The 22003-nt window shown below is 37.3% G+C and overlaps 1 protein-coding gene across 1 annotated transcript in view; it reads left to right on the top strand.

Moving 5' to 3' along the window:
* The window catches only part of TP53I11 (tumor protein p53 inducible protein 11), a 102066-nt gene extending 80063 nt beyond the window's left edge, over positions 1 to 22003 (top strand). Inside the window, exons 4-7 of the mRNA XM_058161712.1 lie at positions 1320 to 1368; positions 4553 to 4649; positions 19839 to 19940; positions 20994 to 22003. Of these exons, the coding sequence (XP_058017695.1) occupies positions 1320 to 1368; positions 4553 to 4649; positions 19839 to 19940; positions 20994 to 21127 (382 nt within the window). The 3' untranslated portion in view covers positions 21128 to 22003. The remainder of the gene's footprint in view (positions 1 to 1319; positions 1369 to 4552; positions 4650 to 19838; positions 19941 to 20993) is intronic.

Here is a 22003-nt window from a genome sequence, read left to right as displayed (position 1 = left end):
GCGTCAGGAACGACTAGCACATATGTGCGAGGGGAACCTTTACCTTTACCTTACTTAAAAGTATATGTCTTTATATTTATGTGGCATGAACTTACAAGGCTTAGGAAGGTGACGTTAACCCAGAGCAACAGTCCATTGTTGGAAAAGGTGTGTGCCACAATAAAATTGTGTACAGTTATCTGCAAAAATATAACCTTTGTAACCTCCACAAAACAGAAAGATTGAGCGAGACGAATTCTTCAAGGAAGAGTGGAAAAATATCCCAAAGCAAGGATAGTAACACTTGTAACCAGAGGTGGCCATCATATAATGTAGCAACCAGTTCGCCCAGAATCGAAAATGTGAGTGCGTACATCAAACACAAAGCAATTATATAGGACGGGATAGTGCCGGGGCAGGTGGGCAAGCCTGGTCAGAACTACCACTGGTCGGAACTACCGGTTTGCCCGAAAAACAGCAGCCCACCTCTACTTGTAAATGACTAAAGAGGAAATGTTTAGAAGCTGTTATATTAAGTACTGGCTGAAAAGTTTTTCAAAGTCTAAATCTGCTATAGTCACTGTTCTAAATCTATAAACAGCTACCCATAAATAGTAAGTATGCATTCAACTAACCAAAAAGATGTAACATTTAACCTTGTACCATGTAGATGAGCTTCTTTTCACTTAACAAATACAATTTTTGCATGCACCTTTGAATAGTTGTTAAACAGGGCAGTCATGAAGGATTGCCTGCGGTATTAAAATCTCTATCACATTGTTTATTGTTGTTCATAGAACGATAGAACTTACAGTTCAATAGACCTGGAGGACTGCTGGGGTTTATATAAATATAGCAGGGTTCTGCTAGTCAAGGAAGAGACAAATTCCTTACAGGAGGTGTTAATTTTTATGATAATAGCCTTATAGGCATCTCTTCTTGGAATGGTGTAGCCAGCTGAGGACAGTTCATTAATGAACTTAAAACATGGCACTGTAAATATTTTTCAAAACTTCCCTTACTAGCTGGAACATCCTATTTTCCAAACAAAACCTCATTAGCAATGTTTGGATGGTATTAATGATAGACAATTAGCATTTACATGCTCTTTCTGAACTGCCTGGTGATTTCCCCCCCAAGTGTTTTGAAATTGCTTTTAAAAATACATATCTTGTTCTCTTCTATACCCTGTTTTATTTTGCATTCTCTTGTCAACAGGAATTGTTCAGATGACCCTTTTTGCAGAAGTAGAAGTAACTATTTTTCATTTATTGCTGACTGGAGGAGACACCATATTTAAAGGATATGATAATTAACTCTTTTTTCATTTGAACTTCCAGGGTTTGGCAGTTTGTCTCAGCCATCATATTCTCTGGGGTTGCCATCATGGTAAGTAAGGGAAATATTTTCATATGAAGGCCATCTGATCAAATTACTTAAACGTCTGTCCCTAGACTTGTTTAGCATTCTGTTCTCGGCAATTTACAAAACTTCAATGAAATCTATAAAAAAACTCTCCTCAGATTCAGTCCCTTGACCATTGTTCTTCAATGTTTTCTCATCATATTGGAGAGATAGCAAGTGGTCCTTGACTCATTAGTTTTCATTACTAAGGCGAAGTAATAAAATATTGAGTTCAAGTTGTATCAGATTTTCAGGTGTCATAAACTTGAGTTGGATACCTAATACAGCGGTTCCCAATCTTTCTGGCTTGGCGGACCTGGCGGGGAGGAGGGAATAGTTCCACGTGAGAGGCAGGTGCAAGCCCCTGCCACACATACAAATGAAGCTGCACTTAACTGCCACTAGTGCAGCCCAGTTCCAAAAGGGCCGTGGTCCAGTAATGAGCTGCAGCCCAGGGGTTGGGGACCCCTTTCCTAGAAGAAAAAAAGAACAAAACAAATTTAAAACAATATTGATAGGATAGAAAAACGATCTGTAGTAACAGAATGAAACTTACTACAGGCAAGTTCTTCACTCAGGAATCAAACATCAAATGCATGGGTAAAGGAAGTGAGACACCAAGCTTGGTAATAAGATTTTGTGAAAGATTTCTAGTAGTAATTGATCCATATTGAATAAGATTCAGTGGTGAGATGAGACTGCAAAGAAGGCAAATGGAATTTAAGGCTGCATCAACAACCTTAATACAGTATACAAGTATGATTTCCAAATCAGAAGAAGTATTCATGCCACTCTATTCTATTTATTTAGTTTTATTTATTTATTTTGTCACACAGTATATATAAGCATAAGCATGAAATAACTAAACAATACATAAGCATATATATAAGCATGAGTATATAATAACTATATTAATTGGATATAACGAAAGGAAACAATAGGACAGAAAGGTAGGCACGCTTGTGCTCTTATGCATGCCCCTTACAGATCTCTTAGGAATGGGGTGAAGTCAACAGTAGACAGTTTTTGGTTGAAGCTTTGGGGATTTTGGGAAGAGACCACAGAATCAGGTAGTGTATTCCAAGCATTAACAACTCTGTTACTGAAGTCATATTTTCTGCAATCAAGATTGGAGCGGTTAACATTAAGCTTAAATCTATTGTGTGCTCGTGTATTGTTGCAATTGAAGCTGAAGTAGTCTTCGACAGGAAGAACATTGTAATAGATGATTCTATGAGTTAAACTCAAGTCATGTCGAAGGCAGCGTAGTTCTAAATTTTCTAAACCCAGGATTTCAAGTCTGGTGGCATAAGATATTTTGTTGTATTCAGAGGAGTGGAGAACTCTTCTTGTAAAATATTTCTGGACACGTTCAATTGTATTGATGTCAGAAATGTGGTATGGGTTCCAGACAGTCAAGCTGTATTCAAGAATTGGTCTAACAAATGTTTTATATGCTCTGGTTAGTAGTGTAGTGTTTTTGGAGAAGAAGTGCTTTGGTCAAATCATAGTTAAGCATTCTAGTTCTGGACACCACTTTTAAGAAGGATTCAGAGAATTGTAACAGATTTATGCAATGGCAATGGAAATGATAAAGGGATCAGAGATTAAGTCTAGGAAGTGGCTGGGGTGGTACGTTTAAGCTTTCATTTCTTTTAAAAGAAGACTCAGGAGGAAGCAGCAGTTCAAGAGCATTTTTTAGATACAAGTAGTCCTTGATTTACAACCACTTATTTAGTGACTGTTCAAAGTTACAAAAACTGGAAACAGTCCTATCACAAACCATGGCAAGTTCCTAATGGTGACATGATCAAAATTTAGGCCCCTGGAAACTGGCATTTATTTATAATGGTTGCACATCCCGGATTCATATGATCACCATTTGCAACCTTCCCAGCTGGCTTGTTACAAATAAAATTGATGGGGAAGCCAGATTCGCTTAATGACCACATGATCCACTTAACAACTGTAGTTGATTCATTTAAGATTTGTAAAATTGGATGCGACTCACTTAACAACCACCTTGATTGGCAACAGAAATTCTGGTCCCAACTGTGGTCAGACGTCAAGGACTAAATGATGTCACACGCTGTAGAAGATAGTCAAGACCTGGCATCTTGTGCACCAAAGTGCAGGCTATGGAATAATGAAGTTAGTTTATAGGAAAACAGGCCTTGATAATCAACAGAATAATCAACAGAATAGACAGAATAGAACAGAACAGAACAGAACAGAGCAGAGCAGAACAGAACAGAATAGAATAGAATAGAATAGAATAGCATTCTTTATTGGCCAAGTGTGATTGGACACACCAGGAATTTATCTTTGGTGCATAGGCTCTCAGTGTACATTAAAGAAATTTGACTGTGGAATCAATAAAACCAGAAAAATTGTAGGCTTTTCTTCATTGGAATTATTCTAATGGAATCTGTCTGGGATGTTTTAACTGAGATTCCTACACTGAGCAGGATTATCTAAACTCTTCCAGCTCTATGTGTCTCTGAAATAAAAATTGGGTTTTCTCTCTCTTTTCTTTTTTTAATATAAATGTTATTAAAAGTCTTAATAAAACTAACACAAGCTAATACAGGAGTAAAGAAAACAAAAAAGATATGCAGCAAAATATAATTACAAAATTATATCTATAATTACAATAAAAACTCACTTTTTTCAATTATCCAATTTTTTTTTCTAACCCACAATTCATACTGCATATTTTCGTTTCATGCAATAGTGGATTTACAGTCACCATAAATAATAACATAGATAATTGTTCACCATAAATAATAACATAGATAATTGTTCTTCCTCTAATCAAAGAAGTCGATTTATCCATCTCTGCAAGCTCTATTGTCTTCACCTGCTATTCCTCAAACTTTTCACTTTTGAGCATACAGTAATCTCATTGCAGTTGTCAGATAAAAGAACAAAATTCCACATTTTAGTAGCTTTTCAGCTCTTTTCCCACTACTATCTGCACCCGCTGTTCATGGGCATGGATGAAAATGGTGGTCCAAGTGAACTTCTCTTTGTGAGCATTGACATCTGTCTGAGACAGCTTTAATTATATCTGATTTCTATTTTCAGTAAAAATCCTTTTCTTTGGACACTAAATATTTCAGTTACAGGAGTTTTTTTAAAAAAACTGAAATCTGTTTTTCTATTCCAGGCTCTCACCTTTCCAGATCAAATCTATGATGCCGTCTTCAAGGAAGAGGTAGTCAACAGTAAAATGCCTATCCGTCTTTATGGAGGAGCTTTACTTAGTAAGTGATACATGAGCATCCAGATGTTGATGTGGTCTAGTCTATTGGGAATAGCTGAGTAAATACTATACAGGTGAGGGGTCTCCAACCTTTTGGACCTCAGGGACCACTAAATTCATATTTTTAAATCCCGCGGACCACCAATATGATCTGCCTAATGACCAGCTGGGTGGGCGTGGTTAGGTGGTCATGTGACTGGTGGGCGTGGCCAACTCGATGTCGCTCACATCGAGGGGCACCTCATCGGCCTCTACTCACCCCTCCCCTGCCAGCCACTCCTCACCTCCCTGCCTGGGCTCCTTAGGGCCCCAGTAGGAAGCAGTTTTTGGAGCTAAGCAGCCACCACGAGAAAGAGTTGGCAAAACAGCTGGCTCAGATTGGATCTGGCTGAGAAGGAGGCTCAGCAGAAGTACCTCATTGAGGATTAGGAGCATAGGCTTTCCAAGCAGAGGGAAGACCTTTGGGAGTGCAAGGCCAGGTACTGGCGCCTGGAGGCTCAGCAGGCTGAGATGGTCAGCCAGTTCCTGGCCATGATACAGTCCCACTGGAACAAGGTACTCCGGCTCCTTACCACCAGCAGCACTTCCCTCCAGCCTTCGCCCCAAGCCCTGCACCAGGAGGCTGAAGCAGACCCCAAGTTGGAATTTCTGCCCCCCCTCCACACAAAAAGACCCCAAAGGGTGAGACTCTTTGTAGCAACACAAACATTCATTGCATGTATCCGGCCCAGGGGCCATAGTTTGAGGACCCCTAATTTAGTGCAATATTTTAAAATGTAAATAATTTTTCTGTGGACCACCAAAATTTTCTTGTGGACCAGCAGTTGGTGACCGCTGATACAGGTAGTCCTTGACTTGCAACTGGTCGCTTAGCAACCTTATGACAGTCACACAATGCATTTTGCAATGGTTTTGCTGAAAACCAACATTTACCTTCATTTTTTGGCAAAACCATTGCAAAATAGCAACATTGGTTCTCTTAACGACTGTGGCATTCACTTAACAATAGCTGCCAAAGAAGTTGTAACATTGAGTCGGTCATATGATGACGACAAGCAGGGTCCATTATGGTCATAAGTCGAGTACTGCCTAGAAGGGTGGAGGTTTATTTCCTGGGATGGAAGGAGAATTAAGCCTGCAGTGTCTTTGCATAGAAATAATCTGAATTGAAATGAAGCCCTGGGTGATTTGGGATTATTATTTTTTTATTTGCATTTATATCCCGCCCTTGTCCGAAAACTCAGGGCGGCTTACACTATGTCAAGCAATAGTCTTCATCCATTTGTATATTATATACAAAGTCAACTTATTGCCCCCAACAATCTGGGTCCTCATTTTACCTACCTTATAAAGGATGGAAGGCTGAGTCAACCTTGGGCCTGGTGGGATTTGAACCTGCAGTAATTGCAAGCAGCTGCTGTTAATAACAGACTGTCTTAGCAGACTGAGCCACTCAAGGACCCATAATAACTTTATACCCATTATAACTTTCGTAATCACTTGCCATTGGACAAGAAGTAAATTAATGGAATTTTATTTATTTTATTTATTTATTTATTAAACTTATATACCGCACCATCTCCCATAGGACTCAGGGCGGTTCACAGGCATATTAAAACAATATAGAACAATATAATAAATAAACATTTAAAACCCAGATTAAAACTAAATATTATCAAAGCCTGATCACTAAAACAATAAGAACCAATAAAACCCCCATTAAAATTTGGTTAAAACATTTTGTTCTTAGGCTAGTCCCGCACGCTGAAATAATAAAGTCTTCAGTTCACGTCTGAAGGTCCGGAGGTCAGGGAGTTGTCGTAATCCTGGAGGAAGCTCATTCCACAGGGCTGGTGCCGCCACAGAGAAGGCCCTCCCCCTGGGGGTCGCCAACCTACATTGTTTGGTCGACGGCACCCTGAAGAGGGCCACTCTGTGGGAGCGCACAGGTCGTTGGGAGGCAATCGGTGGCAGAAGGCAGTCTCGAAGGTATCCCGGTCCTAAGCCATGGAGCGCTTTAAAGATGGTAACCAAAACCTTGAATTGCACCCGGAAGACTACCGGTAGCCAGTGCAGGCCGCGCAGGATAGGTGTTATATGGGAGCAACGCGGTGCTCCCTCTATCACCCGCGCGGTCGCATTCTGAACTAACTGGAGCCTCCGGGTGCTCTTCAAGGGGAGCCCCATGTAGAGAGCATTGCAATAGTCCAGGCGGGAAGTGACGAGGAATGTTTACTGTTCATCTTCATGAAGTTTCTTCCATGGAATTTTGCCCAGAGGAAGGATACTGTGCAATCAAGTTGGGCTTTGAAGTCATTTAACAGGCTCAGGGGGAAAATGGTATTATAAATAAGAATCAGGGCCTGTAATGTTGTTAATTGTCTTCAGTCCCTAGGGGCAGAATAAATCATCACCGTCATCAGAAATAATGATACCGAAATTGTGCTGTTATCATTTGCTCACCGAGATATAACGTTTGTTAGGTCAGATGCAAATGTGCTGTTTTGAGACTGTAATATGTCAAATAAACTTCATTATTCAAGATGCTCCAAGAGTTTTTAAATTATTTCATTTTAATTTACCTTTAATGCCAAGGTAAAAAATATATCTGGGAAACTAGGTGTGATAACCTAGCTCTCTTGACAAGTGAAATCAGCCATATTTTTTCTTTCTTTCTGTACAAACTTTGGAAGCAATATTACTTGATCCCGTAATGCCATTTCTCAGACACAGAGAAAATAATGCTGTTTGAATGATGAAAAAACATTTTTTATTCCAAATTATTCCATTATTTACTTACATGCCACATTTGATGTATGAATCAATTAATTTCAGTGGTATTACTTCTCTTTTGATGGATTCAAATTACTAGATGTGATATAGGAATATGACTCCATCATTACAATTTTGTGTTTGTGTATCTGTGTGTATGCTCGTCACTTTGAGACAAAGCCATGGAACTAAGACCTCATTCACAAGGTGTGTCATACGCTTGAACTGTTCAAATGCAAAATTGAGATTTCTTAGGCATATAGGATGTTAGAATAATTAAACGTCAGGTTACAGTAGCACGGAGATTAGTCATCATGATTTTACCACCTCCTAATCAGTCCCAAAGTTATTCTGATGTTTTACACCAGAGCTATCAATGGTAATGAAACAGTTCCTGGATTGTATAATTCTGGAGCCCAAGCATACATTTATGGTAGCACTAAGTGGTCATTTCAAAACTCTAATTTTATAAAATGGTGTAAAAGTGGTTCATTTTGAAATTCTGTGGGGCAAGATTCTATTCTTGAAGAGGTTACAAGCACTGATTAAAGTCCAGTCATTTCGTTCCTTTTCTATTAAAAAAAAATCTATCCAGGCATACACACATAGATAGGCTGATGCAAATGTACACATAGACAATACACATTTGTAATCTTCTTTCTTTCCCTCCTCCCCATCCCCCTTTTCCATTTACTCTGGCATCATCTGGGTTTCTATTTCTTTTTTGTCTTTTCCCTCATTTAACTTTCTATTATCTGAATCATTTATCTATCATCTTTTATTCATATTTCTTTTCCAACTATACATAGAATCTTTCCCTTGTCTTGAAATACACCGATTCCTCTTTATCTTTTATTCTTAGAGTTAATCTATTCATTTCCCCACAGTCTAAAATCTTTTTTATTACTTCACCTTCTGACAGGATTTTCTCTGTCTTCCAATTTTGTGCAAATACAACTCTTGCTGTTGTTATTATGTGTATAATTAGATACACATCTTCTTTTCTATATCTTTCTGGCAAAATACTCAATAAAAAAAACTCTGGTTTTAATTCTACAAGTTTACGTAACATTTCCTCTAACCAAATCTGTATTCTAGACCAATAATTTTTTGCTTCTGTACATGATCACCACATATAATAATATGATCCCGGCAAATGCAAACATTTCCAGCATTTAGCTGATTTATCTTTAAACATTTTTGCCAGCCTTTCTATAAAACATTTTATGCCATCTATAAAACATCTTATATAAATTTTCTTTATATGCAGTTGCCGTTGTCAATTTATAATTCCTTTCCCATAGTTGTTGCCATTTCTCTAATTCTATTGCATAACCAAAGCTTTTCTCCCATGTTATCATTGTCTCTTTTACTTCTTCATCTTCTAATTTGCAATAAATATACAATCTTTTAATCATTTTTCATTCTTTCCAATCATTATCTGATCCAACTCTGATTCCCCCAAATTAAAACCATATTGTTTCAAATCTTTATCATATCTTGATTGTATCTGCAGTCGTGTGTACCAATCAATCTCAATCCCTTGTTTTTCTAAATCTTGTTTCTGTTTTAGTTCTCCCTTCTCTGTTAAAATGTCCTTGTATCTTACACCTAAGAATCACTCACATGTTTGATTTCCCTCACCCATCACTCTGCATTTAGTCAGTTAGTATTATCAATAGCAATAGCACTTATATACTGCTTCATAGTGCTTTACAGACCTATCTAAGCGGTTTACAGAATCAGCATATTTCCCCCAACTATCTGGGTCATCATGTTACCGACCTCGGACGAATGGAAGGCTAAGTCAAACTTGAGCCAGTCAGGATCGAACTCCAGGCTGTGAGCAGTGAATTAGCATGCAATACTGCATTCTCACTACTGCGCCACCACGGCTCCTATTAAAACTACATGTGAAATAAAACAGATGATTTAAATAGAAATTTAAAATTTGTGGGGGGAAATCCCTCCAAATTATCAGGGTAAATTAAATGATTAAAAGACCTGGTTAAGGGAGTCTCAAGTCTTGGCCAACCAATAGTGTCTTTGAATAGGCCTTCCATTTCTGCACAAGCTTTCTTACAAGCTTGTCATCCTGGCAATATAATTAGAGGAGATATACAGTGTGTGCAGAACTGTGAGCAACTCCAGAGAAAATGGAACATAAATTGAACAAATAAAGAGAGCCAAACTCTACCCTACAGACATGTGCAATAAAGTAGAATAAAATTAAACTAATCTAGTTAGGGAGAAGGATAAGCTATAGCTTGTATGGCCTGTTTTGTTGTTGTTGTTGTTGTTGTTTTTTAATGTGAAAGCATTTATCCAAGCTGAACCACAGCTGTTGGCTTGACGTCTAAAATGATCTGCTTCAGGGCTATGAGTCTTTTTTAGCATTCACAACCCAGTGCTATTTTGTGCTCACATTCCTATTGCCTTTCTGGGGGAAAATTATAAATAAGGTTGGGACTGTATGGGCACAGCTATTAGAAGTCATACACTATGTTTGCATGGTTGCAGATAGTCAAAATAGATTTGAATCTGGTTGTCACTGGCAATTCTTTTCGTAGAGTGAGAACTTCTCATGCCTTATTCTTTTTTCGAAGTCTGCAGCAGCATCTGCTGGCCACAAATAAAAATACAGAGTAACTTGGCTATGCTGGAGCACCCTCATTTTTAGCAAATTTTGTGCATTCTCTTTCCCTCCTCCCATCCCCTTTTCCATTTACTCTGGCATCATCTGGGTTTCTATTTCTTTTGTCTTTTCCCTCATTTAACTTTCTATTATCTGAATCATTTATCTATCATCTTTTATTCATATTTCTTTTCCAACTATACATAGAATCTTTCCCTTGTCTTGAAATACACCGATTCCTCTTTATCTTTTATTCTTAGAGTTAATCTATTCATTTCCCCACAGTCTAAAATCTTTTTTATTACTTCACCTTCTGACAGGATTTTCTCTGTCTTCCAATTTTGTGCAAATACAACTCTTGCTGTTGTTATTATGTGTATAATTAGATACACATCTTCTTTTCTATATCTTTCTGGCAAAATACTCAATAAAAAAAACTCTGGTTTTAATTCTACAAGTTTACGTAACATTTCCTCTAACCAAATCTGTATTCTAGACCAATAATTTTTTGCTTCTGTACATGATCACCACATATAATAATATGATCCCGGCAAATGCAAGCATTTCCAGCATTTAGCTGATTTATCTTTAAACATTTTTGCCAGCCTTTCTATAAAACATTTTATGCCATCTATAAAACATCTTATATAAATTTTCTTTATATGCAGTTGCCGTTGTCAATTTATAATTCCTTTCCCATAGTTGTTGCCATTTCTCTAATTCTATTGCATAACCAAAGCTTTTCGCCCATGTTATCATTGTCTCTTTTACTTCTTCATCTTCTAATTTGCAATAAATATACAATCTTTTAATCATTTTTCATTCTTTCCAATCATTATCTGATCCAACTCTGATTCCCCCAAATTAAAACCATATTGTTTCAAATCTTTATCATATCTTGATTGTATCTGCAGTCGTGTGTACCAATCAATCTCAATCCCTTGTTTTTCTAAATCTTGTTTCTGTTTTAGTTCTCCCTTCTCTGTTAAAATGTCCTTGTATCTTACACCTAAGAATCACTCACATGTTTGATTTCCCTCACCCATCACTCTGCATTCAGTCAGTTAGTATTATCAATAGCAATAGCACTTATATACTGCTTCATAGTGCTTTACAGACCTATCTAAGCGGTTTACAGAATCAGCATATTTCCCCCAACTATCTGGGTCATCATGTTACCGACCTCGGACGAATGGAAGGCTAAGTCAATCTTGAGCCAGTCAGATTCGAACTCCAGGCTGTGAGCAGTGAATTAGCATGCAATACTGCATTCTCACTACTGCGCCACCACGGCTCCTATTAAAACTACATGTGAAATAAAACAGATGATTTAAATAGAAATTTAAAATTTGTGGGGGGAAATCCCTCCAAATTATCAGGGTAAATTAAATGATTAAAAGACCTGGTTAAGGGAGTCTCAAGTCTTGGCCAACCAATAGTGTCTTTGAATAGGCCTTCCATTTCTGCACAAGCTTTCTTACAAGCTTGTCATCCTGGCAATATAATTAGAGGAGATATACAGTGTGTGCAGAACTGTGAGCAACTCCAGAGAAAATGGAACATAAATTGAACAAATAAAGAGACCTAAACTCTACCCTACAGACATGTGCAATAAAGTAGAATAAAATTAAACTAATCTAGTTAGGGAGAAGGATAAGCTATAGCTTGTATGGCCTGTTTTGTTGTTGTTGTTGTTGTTGTTGTTTTTTTTTAATGTGAAAGCATTTATCCAAGCTGAACCACAGCTGTTGGCTTGACGTCTAAAATGATCTGCTTCAGGGCTATGAGTCTTTTTTAGCATTCACAACCCAGTGCTATTTTGTGCTCACATTCCTATTGCCTTTCTGGGGGAAAATTATAAATAAGGTTGGGACTGTATGGGCACAGCTATTAGAAGTCATACACTATGTTTGCATGGTTGCAGGTAGTCAAAATAGATTTGAGTCTGGTTGTCACTGGCAATTCTTTGTGTAGAGTGAGAACTTTTCATGCCTTATTCTTTTTTCGAAGTCTGCAGCAGCATCTGCTGGCCACAAATAAAAATACAGAGTAACTTGGCTATGCTGGAGCACCCTCATTTTTAGCAAATTTTGTGCATTCTCTTTTTCCCCACTTCAAAAGGGACAGGTTTAGATTATGGGACAATATACCACATTGTTCCCAAACAGTTTAATGGAAAAACATTAGCTTTGCTTTAGCTTTTTATTCTTGAAATATGTGAACAGGCTGTAGTTGCTGGAGGTAAATTAGTGATCTGCGAACTGTCATCTCTAGAGCTTCTGCAGGGATTTTATTGCTTATATTTATCTTTCCATTGATTGTTGAAGTACACAGAACAATCCAAAGACAAGGGATAAAGATTTTTGCTGTGTCAGACCCACAAACCTAGTGACGAATGTGGTAGATTATGTTGATTGATTATGTATGTACCCTTTCTACCATCAAGTCACTGTTGATTCATAGCAACAATATATATAGAGATTTTCTCCATACCAGTCTGTCCCCAGCCTCATTCTTCAAGTCCATTTGGACTTCTTTTTCCTTACATCTTTCCCAGCCTCAGAGCCTTCTCAAAAGACACAAAAGACACACAATAGCAGGCAACTGCAATAGAAATAAGAACCAGTCAAGGTATTGGCTCCTGATTCCTCTTCTCCAGATTAAGGAGAGGACAAGGATCACCCACGAGTTTGTTCCAAACAGAAATTCCTCTGGGAAGAAATTGTAAAACAGCTGTTTCCAGCAGGTTTGAGAGTTCTTGGAGCTGTCGAGGCATCTTACCTAAGCAGTGATTTGGCATCTTCAAATTGGACACTAGGTTTGCCTATCTCCTCACTTAACTATTTTACAAACTCCTTCATTCTTGAGTTTCCATATATTAAGAATCTTCTGAAGGGAAAATTTCATTATGCTGGGAGAATCCCGTCTCACCCTGGATAGCAATAGCAATAGCACAATTCACCGTGCTTTTCCAGCCCTGTCTAAGCGGTTTACAGAGTCAGCATATTGTCCCCAACAATCTGGGTCCTCATTTTACCCAGCTCAGAAGGATGGAAGGCTGAGTCAACATTTATTTACTTATTTATTTATCTGTCAACAAGTACAAGGAACAAGTATCAGTATAGACATAGCCATGGACACATGAAAATTGTCCCAAAGAAATGGATATAAATAAGCAAAACATAGCCATAAACATATAAAATGAGTTCATATAAATGGGGCAGTAGGACAGGGATGGTATGCACGCTGGTGCACTTATGTATACTCCATTAGGGATCTCTTAAAAAAATGTGTAAGGTCCATGGTAGACAGTTTAAGGTAAAATAATAATATATATAATATACAAATATAATATATATAATATACAAATGGATGAAGACCATTGCTTAACACAGTGTAAGCCGCCCTGAGTCTTCGGAGAAGGGCGGGATATAAATTCAAATTTTTTTAAAAAAAGGTATGGGGGTTAGAGAGACTAACAACAGGATCAGGTAGAGTGTTCCAGACATTTACTACTCTATTGCTGAAATCGTATTTTCTGCAATCAAGATTAGAGCGGATAACATATAGTTTGTATCTATTGATAGCCCTTGTGTTATTGCGGTTGAAGTTAAAGTAGTCATTAACAGGTAGGATGTTATGGTAGATAATCCTGTGTACTAAGTCTAGGTCAGAACGTAGACAGCGTAGTTTGAGGTTATCCAGGCCTAAAATTTCAAGCCTGGAGGTATAAGGAATTTTATTGCGAGCAGGTGAGATTTGAACTGCCAAATTACAGGCAGCTGGCAGTCAGCAGAAGTAGCTTGCAATACTGCATTCTAACCACTGCGCCACCATGGCTCTTATATCTATTTCTTTCTGGATGAAAGAAATTAAATGTAAGTGTAAAGGTTTAAAGAAACCTTAATTTTTTGAAAAAATGGCAAAAAGGGGACTAGAAAGTTGACTTTAGTTAAGGGGCTAGATGGACTTGAAAGAATATTACCTATGGGATGTTTAACAAATAGTCATTAAGTGGGGACTAGCACTAGCATTTAGACTTATATACCACTTCATAGTGCTTTACAACTCTCTCTAAGCAATTTACAGAGTCAGCATATTTCCCCCAACAATCTGGGTCCTTATTTTACCAACCTCGAAAGGATGGAAGGTTAGTCAACCTTGTGCTTGGTGATATTTGAACTGCTGGCAGTTGGCAGTCAACAGAAGTAGCCTGCGGTACTGCATTTTAACCACTGCACCACCATGACTACCTGTATAGAAGAAATTAAAACTATTTGGGAACAATTTATTTAGGAGATACGGAAGAACCAAAGATTTTATTGGATAAAACAGAGATTGTGACTAACTTGAATATGAATTTGGAGTTTAAAGAAAATGCTGGATTGCAAAAGTGATATAGACAAAGATGTTGTGGATCTCAAAATGCATTTTAAAAATACCAGAATATGAGTCATATGGAAAAAGATGACACAATTGATTTACAAATTAAACCAGTTGATGTCTTCATAATTAAAGGGGATATACAAATAATAAATCAGATGAGTGACTTGGAATGTGACTTTGGAATCTATAGACACAAGGAAACTTTCTAAGAATTGATGAAAAGATAATGATAAAAAAAATCAGTTGGTGGAGCATCATTTCCCAGGATTAAAGATCAAGAAAAGTAAACAGAAGGAATTCAGAGTGGACTTATTTGACCAGGATTAATATAAGTGATAGCTATTAATAGAATTTCCTTTTATCCAGGACTGAACAACGATGCTTTAAAGATCTGTTTGTAAAATGAAGAAGGGTTAATTTTGCTTTATTTCCTACAGAAAGTAATAAGTTGGAATAAAAAATGATTTATGGATTTAGTAGTTTAAGGTTAAACTAGAATATGTTAGTATTTCTGGTATTTCTTAATGAATTTTTACTGATTAGAACCTAATGATGACTTTTTATTAATTATTGATAAAGAATGGTATATGGGAAGAAGATTTTTTTGATTGAAATATTAGAGGAGATGTTAAGTTGTGAAATTAATTATACTTATTTGGAGAGAGTCATCCTTTATATATATATATCTTTTTTTATTTTCTCTTTCTTTCACCTTGCATTTTTTATTTTATTTTTAATATTTTTCTTACTTTATATTAGTCTTTTACTTTTGTATTTAACATACTACAGTCTTACAATCTAAATGAAGAATGGCAATTAAGTTGGGCGACTTTTAATAACCATAACCAAACCGATCACACGGATCCAACAAAACCATTTCTAGGACTGCAGTTGCCCCCCAAAATATGAAGCCACCCAGAGATGGGAATCACTTACCTTCCCTACCGGTTCACAAATGTGAGCGTTTGCGCATTCTGCGCATGCGCAGTAATCGTGCATTACGCCCGGGTGGGTGGGTGGAGCCTCCCATAGTTGCCGCTACTAGTTCGCGCGATCCGGACAGAACTGGCTGAATCCCACCACTGAAGCCACCTGAATACTATCAGGACAGGCCATGCCAGAACTAAGGCAAAGCTTTTTCAGTGGGGAATGACTAAGAGCCTGCAGTGCAACTGTGGTACACCCGAACAAACTATAACACATATAGTTCAAGAATGTTCTCTCAGGAAATTTCAAGGCACCTGGGTTGATCTCATCAGAGCCACACCAGAAGTGGTTAGATGGTTAGCTTCCTTAGATATTGAATTATAACATTTAGCCCATTGCAATTCTATGGCTCCATATTATGGTGATTTTATTGTGGCTTGATCTTAATATATTATCTCCTCTAGTGTATTGCATTGTATCTGTGTGTGTATATATGTGGTGCAAAGAGCCATGGAAAGATGCTCAGCATTACAAGACAAGATAGAAAGATCCGCACATTGATTAGAGAACAAATGAAAGTATATCATCAAGAGAATAAAAAAATGGAAATGGAAATGGGGCTGATCACAAAGCAATAAGAACTGATGGCAGGTGGACCAAGGCAGTCATGGAATAGATCCCACTTAATAAAAATCATCCATAAAAGAGACCTAAAACAAGATGGATCCACGACATCAGAAATTATTGCAGGCCCAATTGGAAAATGAAAATGCAAGACGGTATTGGTTGGAAACATGGGGAAGAAGCCTTCATCCTGCAGTGGATAGACAATATATCAGTGATTGCATAACCTCTGTAGATGCAATACGCTAAATAAATAAAACCTTTATATTTCTAAATCCTAATAAAATGATGAGGAGTGGGGGGAGAGAGACCGCTTTCTCCAGAGACCTAGATCTTCACGTAATGTGTCCAAAGAGGAATGTGCTAATAGATAAACATCTATCAATAATGCCAAGCAGGGTGAAAGGATGGAGTTGAAATTTTGGTAGATTTTGGTAGATGGTAGATTTTGGTAAATTTTGGAGTGGGGAAAGATATTGTAACGGTATATATGTGAAAGTGAATAAAAATACAGTGAACTTTTTAGTTTTATTAATCCTGAAACTTGCTTCTTAGAAAAATATTTTCAGGACTGACTTTAAAAAAATGAAATCACAGCACAAATAACTGTTAAGGCAAGGTTCATTCATGCCCACAGATGAAGAAAGGAAATGGATAGAACAAAGAAAAATTGAAAAAGTATATAAATAGGAAATACAGACAAAGAACAAAATGTACAAAATGAAATATGGGCAGATAGCCAACAGTTCTAAACTAGCATATAATTAAAATATTCTGATACATCATAAATGCTTAGAATATGATGTTACAAGTCCATTTTGAAATAAAGCATGCCCCTGTTCAACCATGGACAAAAATTACTTGGTTATCATATTAAAAGTGGGGGACATTCCCCGATACTTTGTAACAAGCTTGAAAACAGCAAGAAAATGGAGGCGAATTGTTAACAAGTTAACGAGTGGAAAGCGAAAGTGATACTTTCAGCGTGTGCCTCTGCAGTTGGTAATTTGCATGTTACTTGCTGCTTTAACTCTTTGCTGCCTGCTGATAGAATCTAGGGAGATTTTTTAAATACTGCTTTAAAAGACTGTGTTTTTCAGAAGTTAAGAAGATTTAAAGTGAATATTAAGTTGGAAATAAATAAATAAATAATTTTATAGAAGATGGCAGCCAAACAATTAAAGTCTACTGTAACAAAGAGCTCTGGAACTTTATCAGCTGGTGCCTCTCCAGCTCATACAGCAGAGACTAGAACATTGAATTTAGAGGCGTTACAAGAGAACTTAAAAGGCTTTATAGAAGAAAAATTTAAAGTTATAACTGATGAGATGTCTGAAATGAAAGAGCAGATATCAGAAATTCAAGTGGGAAATAAAGAAGTTAAAGAAGGATTTGTAATGGCAGTACAAAGTTTGGCAACGAATGTGATTTTATTAGAAGAGGAGGTTGAAGAAATTAAGCAATGTAATTTAAAATTAGAAAATAAAATGGCTGAATTTCAAAGTAAAATGGAAAAGACAGAGGATGAAATAGTTTTGATACAATACAGAAATATGGAATTTGCTCTAAGAATTCGTGGTCTGAAAGAGAATAAAGAAGAGGATTTAAGGGAAATTTTTTCTGAAGTATTTGCTGAGATATTAGCAGCTCGTCCAGCAGATGTGGCTTATCAAATTGATAAAATATATCGTGTGAATTCTTGGATAGCAAGGCAAAAAAAGTTGCCAAGGGATGTTGTTATTTATTTTACAAATAGAACAGTGAGAAATCAGATTTTGCAAGCTTCATATAAGGGGAGAAGATTCAGATTGCTGGTCAAGATATTTTGATATTAAAGGAAATTCCACCAAAATGTTAAGGGCTAGGAAGGAATTTGCCTTCCTGGTGAATGAACTTAAAAACATCAGATTGAATATAGATGGGATATTCCAACTGGTATAATAGTATATTATGCAGGAAAGTACATCGTTCAATACAGTTGGAAAAGCAAGAGAATTTTATGTTGAGGTATTAAAAGTTGGAAGTCTTCCCCCATTGGAAGCTAGAAGAAGGGAGGCTGAAGTGAAGGAAAGAGAAGTGAAGCAGGTACAAGAACAGATTGTGATGGAAGAAGATTTATTACAAGTGTTGGAAATACCTACGACGGGTTTAGATTCAAAAGAACAAAGGCTGACAAGAGCTGCTGCTAAACGCAAGGAACAAGAGATGAAGGCACAACAACAACTGGCAACTACTACAACGGAAACAGTGGGAGGAGCAAGGCCTAAAGCAAAATGTGATTTGCGGCTAGTGTTCCAAAAGTTTCCTTTGGCCGATAATGGCAATTAAACTATTATCTTGGAATGTTAATGGTTTGAATTCACCGCAGAAGAGAAGGAAAGTATTTCATTATTTGAAACAATTTAAAAATGACATTACTTGTTTACAAGAAACACATATTAGATCTTTAGACCAGAAATATTTGATAAATTCAAAACTGGGAGTACATTTTGTTGCCTCCTCTTTGGAGAAAAAAAATGGTTTAGTTATATATATAAAGAAGGATATATCAGCAAAATTAATTGAGGTGGATAAGCAAGGAAGATACATTGCTATTGAACTCTTGTTGGAGGGAAAGAAGACATTATTAATAGGAGTTTATGCTCCAAATCAACAACAAGAAAAATTTTTCAAGTTTTTACATAAAAGAATAGTATTTTGGGATTATAAATCATATATATTAATGGGTGATTGGAATGGTGTGTTGGATACTCAAAAAGACAAAAAAAGCTTAAGGAAGATATCAAGCCGGGCGAAATTACCAAAGGCTTTTTTTGATATGATGGAGGACTTGGAATTAAGAGATATTTGGAGAGAACATAATACAGAAGAGAGGGATTTTACCTTCTTTTCTGATAGGCACCAATCATTTTCGAGGATTGATTTTATTTTGATTACTAATGACTTGTATTCTAGAGTGAAGAAGACGAAGATTTGTTCAAGAACATGAGTAAATTTAGGAAATAATTTGTATTAGATATATTTTTGAAGGAGAGGGGAATTGAGAGTGTGAATAAGCGTGGAGAGACTAGAGATTATAATTTAGGAATTATTTTAGATTATGATTGTTAGTTTTGATACCCTGCATTTTGTTCTGGGAAGTCGGGGTGGGGGGTGGGGGGTAAGGGGGGGGGGGATGGGGGGGTTGAGGTTAGTGATGGAGTGATGGTTAATGTACAGGGATTATTGAAGATAATTAATGTAGGGTCGGGTCTGACCAGTTGCCATTTTAGAACGGTGGGGAGGGAAAAAAGAGAGAGTAGGAGGTAGGAAAGAGGAGAAGAGGAAGGAAGAGGGGTAGAAGAGGGAGAAGAGTGTAGGGTGGAGGGAGGAGAGGAGGTAGATAAGAGAAGGAGAGGAAGGTTTGGAAAGTAAAAGAAGGTAGAAGAGGGAAGAAGGTTAAAAAGGGGGGTGGTGACTGGGCAGGCCCGACTAATTGTATATAACTGTACATTGGATGAATTATTTGATAAGATTGTAAAAATAAAACTTTTTTATAAGAAAAAAAAAAAAGTGGGGGAGAATAGGAACTGAAGAGATAAACGATTTGTTAAGACAGTACTGTAGATTATGTGTCAAGTTAATCTTGAAAGTTTCAAAATTTGCAAAATGAAGGGCCAGAGGGCTTAAATCACAGTGCCTGTGAACCTGCAATAGCTGATTGTTTGGAATTTGTCCTTTCATAAAGCTTATGGTTTATGAATGGCAGCATTTGTCTGTGATATCCTGCAGCTCTCCTTATCCTGTGCTCATCCTGTAAATCGGCTAGTCTCATCCTTCTCTTTTTTCCCTTCCAATCTGCGATAGGCATCTCGCTCATCATGTGGAATGCCCTCTACACAGCTGAAAAGGTCATAATCCGTTGGACCCTACTGACTGAAGCTTGCTACTTTGGAGTACAGTTCCTGGGTAAATAGGGGTCTTTTGGGAAACAGGAATGAAATCTTCTCTTCTCTTCTCTTCTCTTCTCTTCTCTTCTCTTCTCTCTCCCTCCCTCCCATCCTCCCTCCCTCTCTCTGTAAAGAAGCAGTCCCATTATGAGCTACATATTTCGTAACTATTTTGAGAGACCAGAGCATGGGACTTTAACCAACAGTGATAGTGGAACTCATATTTGCTCACGAAGAAGTGCTGAAAAGAAATCGATACAACCTAGTTATTTCTTCCCAATTCACCAAAGCGTCTAAGCTCTGAAAACAAAGCAATTCACAACTTGATTAATTTCATTTTTAAAATCAAGCCTTCCCTCTATTTTTCAAACATTTCTTCTTTCGGGGCAGGCAGGGAGTTGCAGTAGAAGACCTCCAAGGTCCCTTCCAACTCTTCTAAGCCTTCACCAATTGATAAATGTGGCTTTTGTAACCAGTTATCCCAGGATAAAAAAATTAATACCTTAAATCCTGTCTACCTTGTACTTCCTGAGAGATTTGGAAATTGCTTTCTTATCATAAGTCAATGGGAAAACTAACCTTTCATGTTAAAAAGAAAAAGCTGTTAAAACAGTGAAATTTAAAAAGCTGGAATCCCAAGCAAAATATGTGATCTGCTTTGGTTTGAATGTTCAGATCTAAGGGGAAATTTATAGAGTAAAACTCGGATTCATTTGCTTAAAATGTTCTGGCTCCCTACATATAGCCTAATCTGAAGCAAAGTTTATGTAACAGAGTTAAAAGTGATCTGAGTTATAGGGATCCTTCTTTCAGAAACAAATATGCGCAAAAGCACATTTGTAGGCCAGCTTTTAGCTACAACTTTCTTTTAATCATTGTCAAATAGGTCTACTTAACCTTGGGTGACTTTTGTTCAAAACCAAAAGTAACATGGCCATCTTGCTAAATAAGAATGCAGTAAGTTAGTTTTTTTAAATCTCAAGACGAGTTCTAGAAGACAGCTAATGTGTTGGTAGTTTGCTAGGTGAAAGTGTGGGTATTTTAACCTTCAGCTGTCTCCTTTCTCTTTCAGTGACTTCAATCACCTTGGTTGAGAGTGGCCAAGTGTCTATGGGAGCCACATTTCTTCTCATCAGTCGAGCCCTCTTTGTACTTATCAGCATTTATTACTACTATCAAGTTGGACGCAGACCCAAGAAAGTCTAATGGCCAGAACTTTAAGAGGGTGGAAGACCTTGGTTGATTCGGAAGGGCTGGAGGGCTTTTCTATTTTTTTCTTTTTCTTTTCCACATTCCTTTTTGTTAGTGCATTGTCTTTAAAAGCAGTCATTATAGCATGCATCAATGTGTCAGTCCAGTGCTGGTCTCCCTGCCACAGCAGACAAGAAAAAAGAAAGATCAAAGCTGAGCTCCTTCCTGCCTAATGTCACTTTGGATAGGACAGAGATAATGAGGCTTGCTCAAAATGTGAAAGGGAGAGTGATTCCCAATTGTTAGTCAAATTACTCTGTAAAACTAGATGATGGCCCACGATATCCCATTCTACTATCCTCCAGACCGACTGGACTGAATATCTGTCACAACAGCCAGTGCAGGATGGGGATGGTAGAAGTTGAAGTTGAACTATCATAGACTGGGAAAGGGATTTGGAGCAGTTTTCCAAGGTTTACAAAGATAGACCCAGCAATTACATTGAAATTGCAGTGGACATTTTAAGTATATTCTTCCTTTTCATTTGTCAATTGTGATTGGGTCTCTTGTCAAGTCTGTCTACAAAAATCTTACAGCCAGGGCTGAAATAACGTCTTGCTTTACGGGGGAATCCCAAAGGCACATTATACAGAATTCTTAGAAAGTTGAATATTGGCATCTTTTAATGTGCCTCTTAGAAAATGATACCATGACCATACATCTGAAACCTGGATATAAACTATATTAATTTAAAAAGAGATTCAAGCTCTTTGGATGGAAGCCTCAATCTGCTACTGCTTCTAAATATGTCTTTTTATTTTTGGACATCATTTCTCCCTTTCTTCTCTGCTGTTGGCCACTTAGTACTGTTCTAGTTAGCAGTGTTTAGTT

Source organism: Ahaetulla prasina, chromosome 1 (assembly GCF_028640845.1).
Source record: "Ahaetulla prasina isolate Xishuangbanna chromosome 1, ASM2864084v1, whole genome shotgun sequence".
In the NCBI taxonomy this organism is placed as follows: Eukaryota; Metazoa; Chordata; class Lepidosauria; order Squamata; family Colubridae; genus Ahaetulla; species Ahaetulla prasina.
This window is presented reverse-complemented; position numbering and strand designations above follow the sequence as displayed.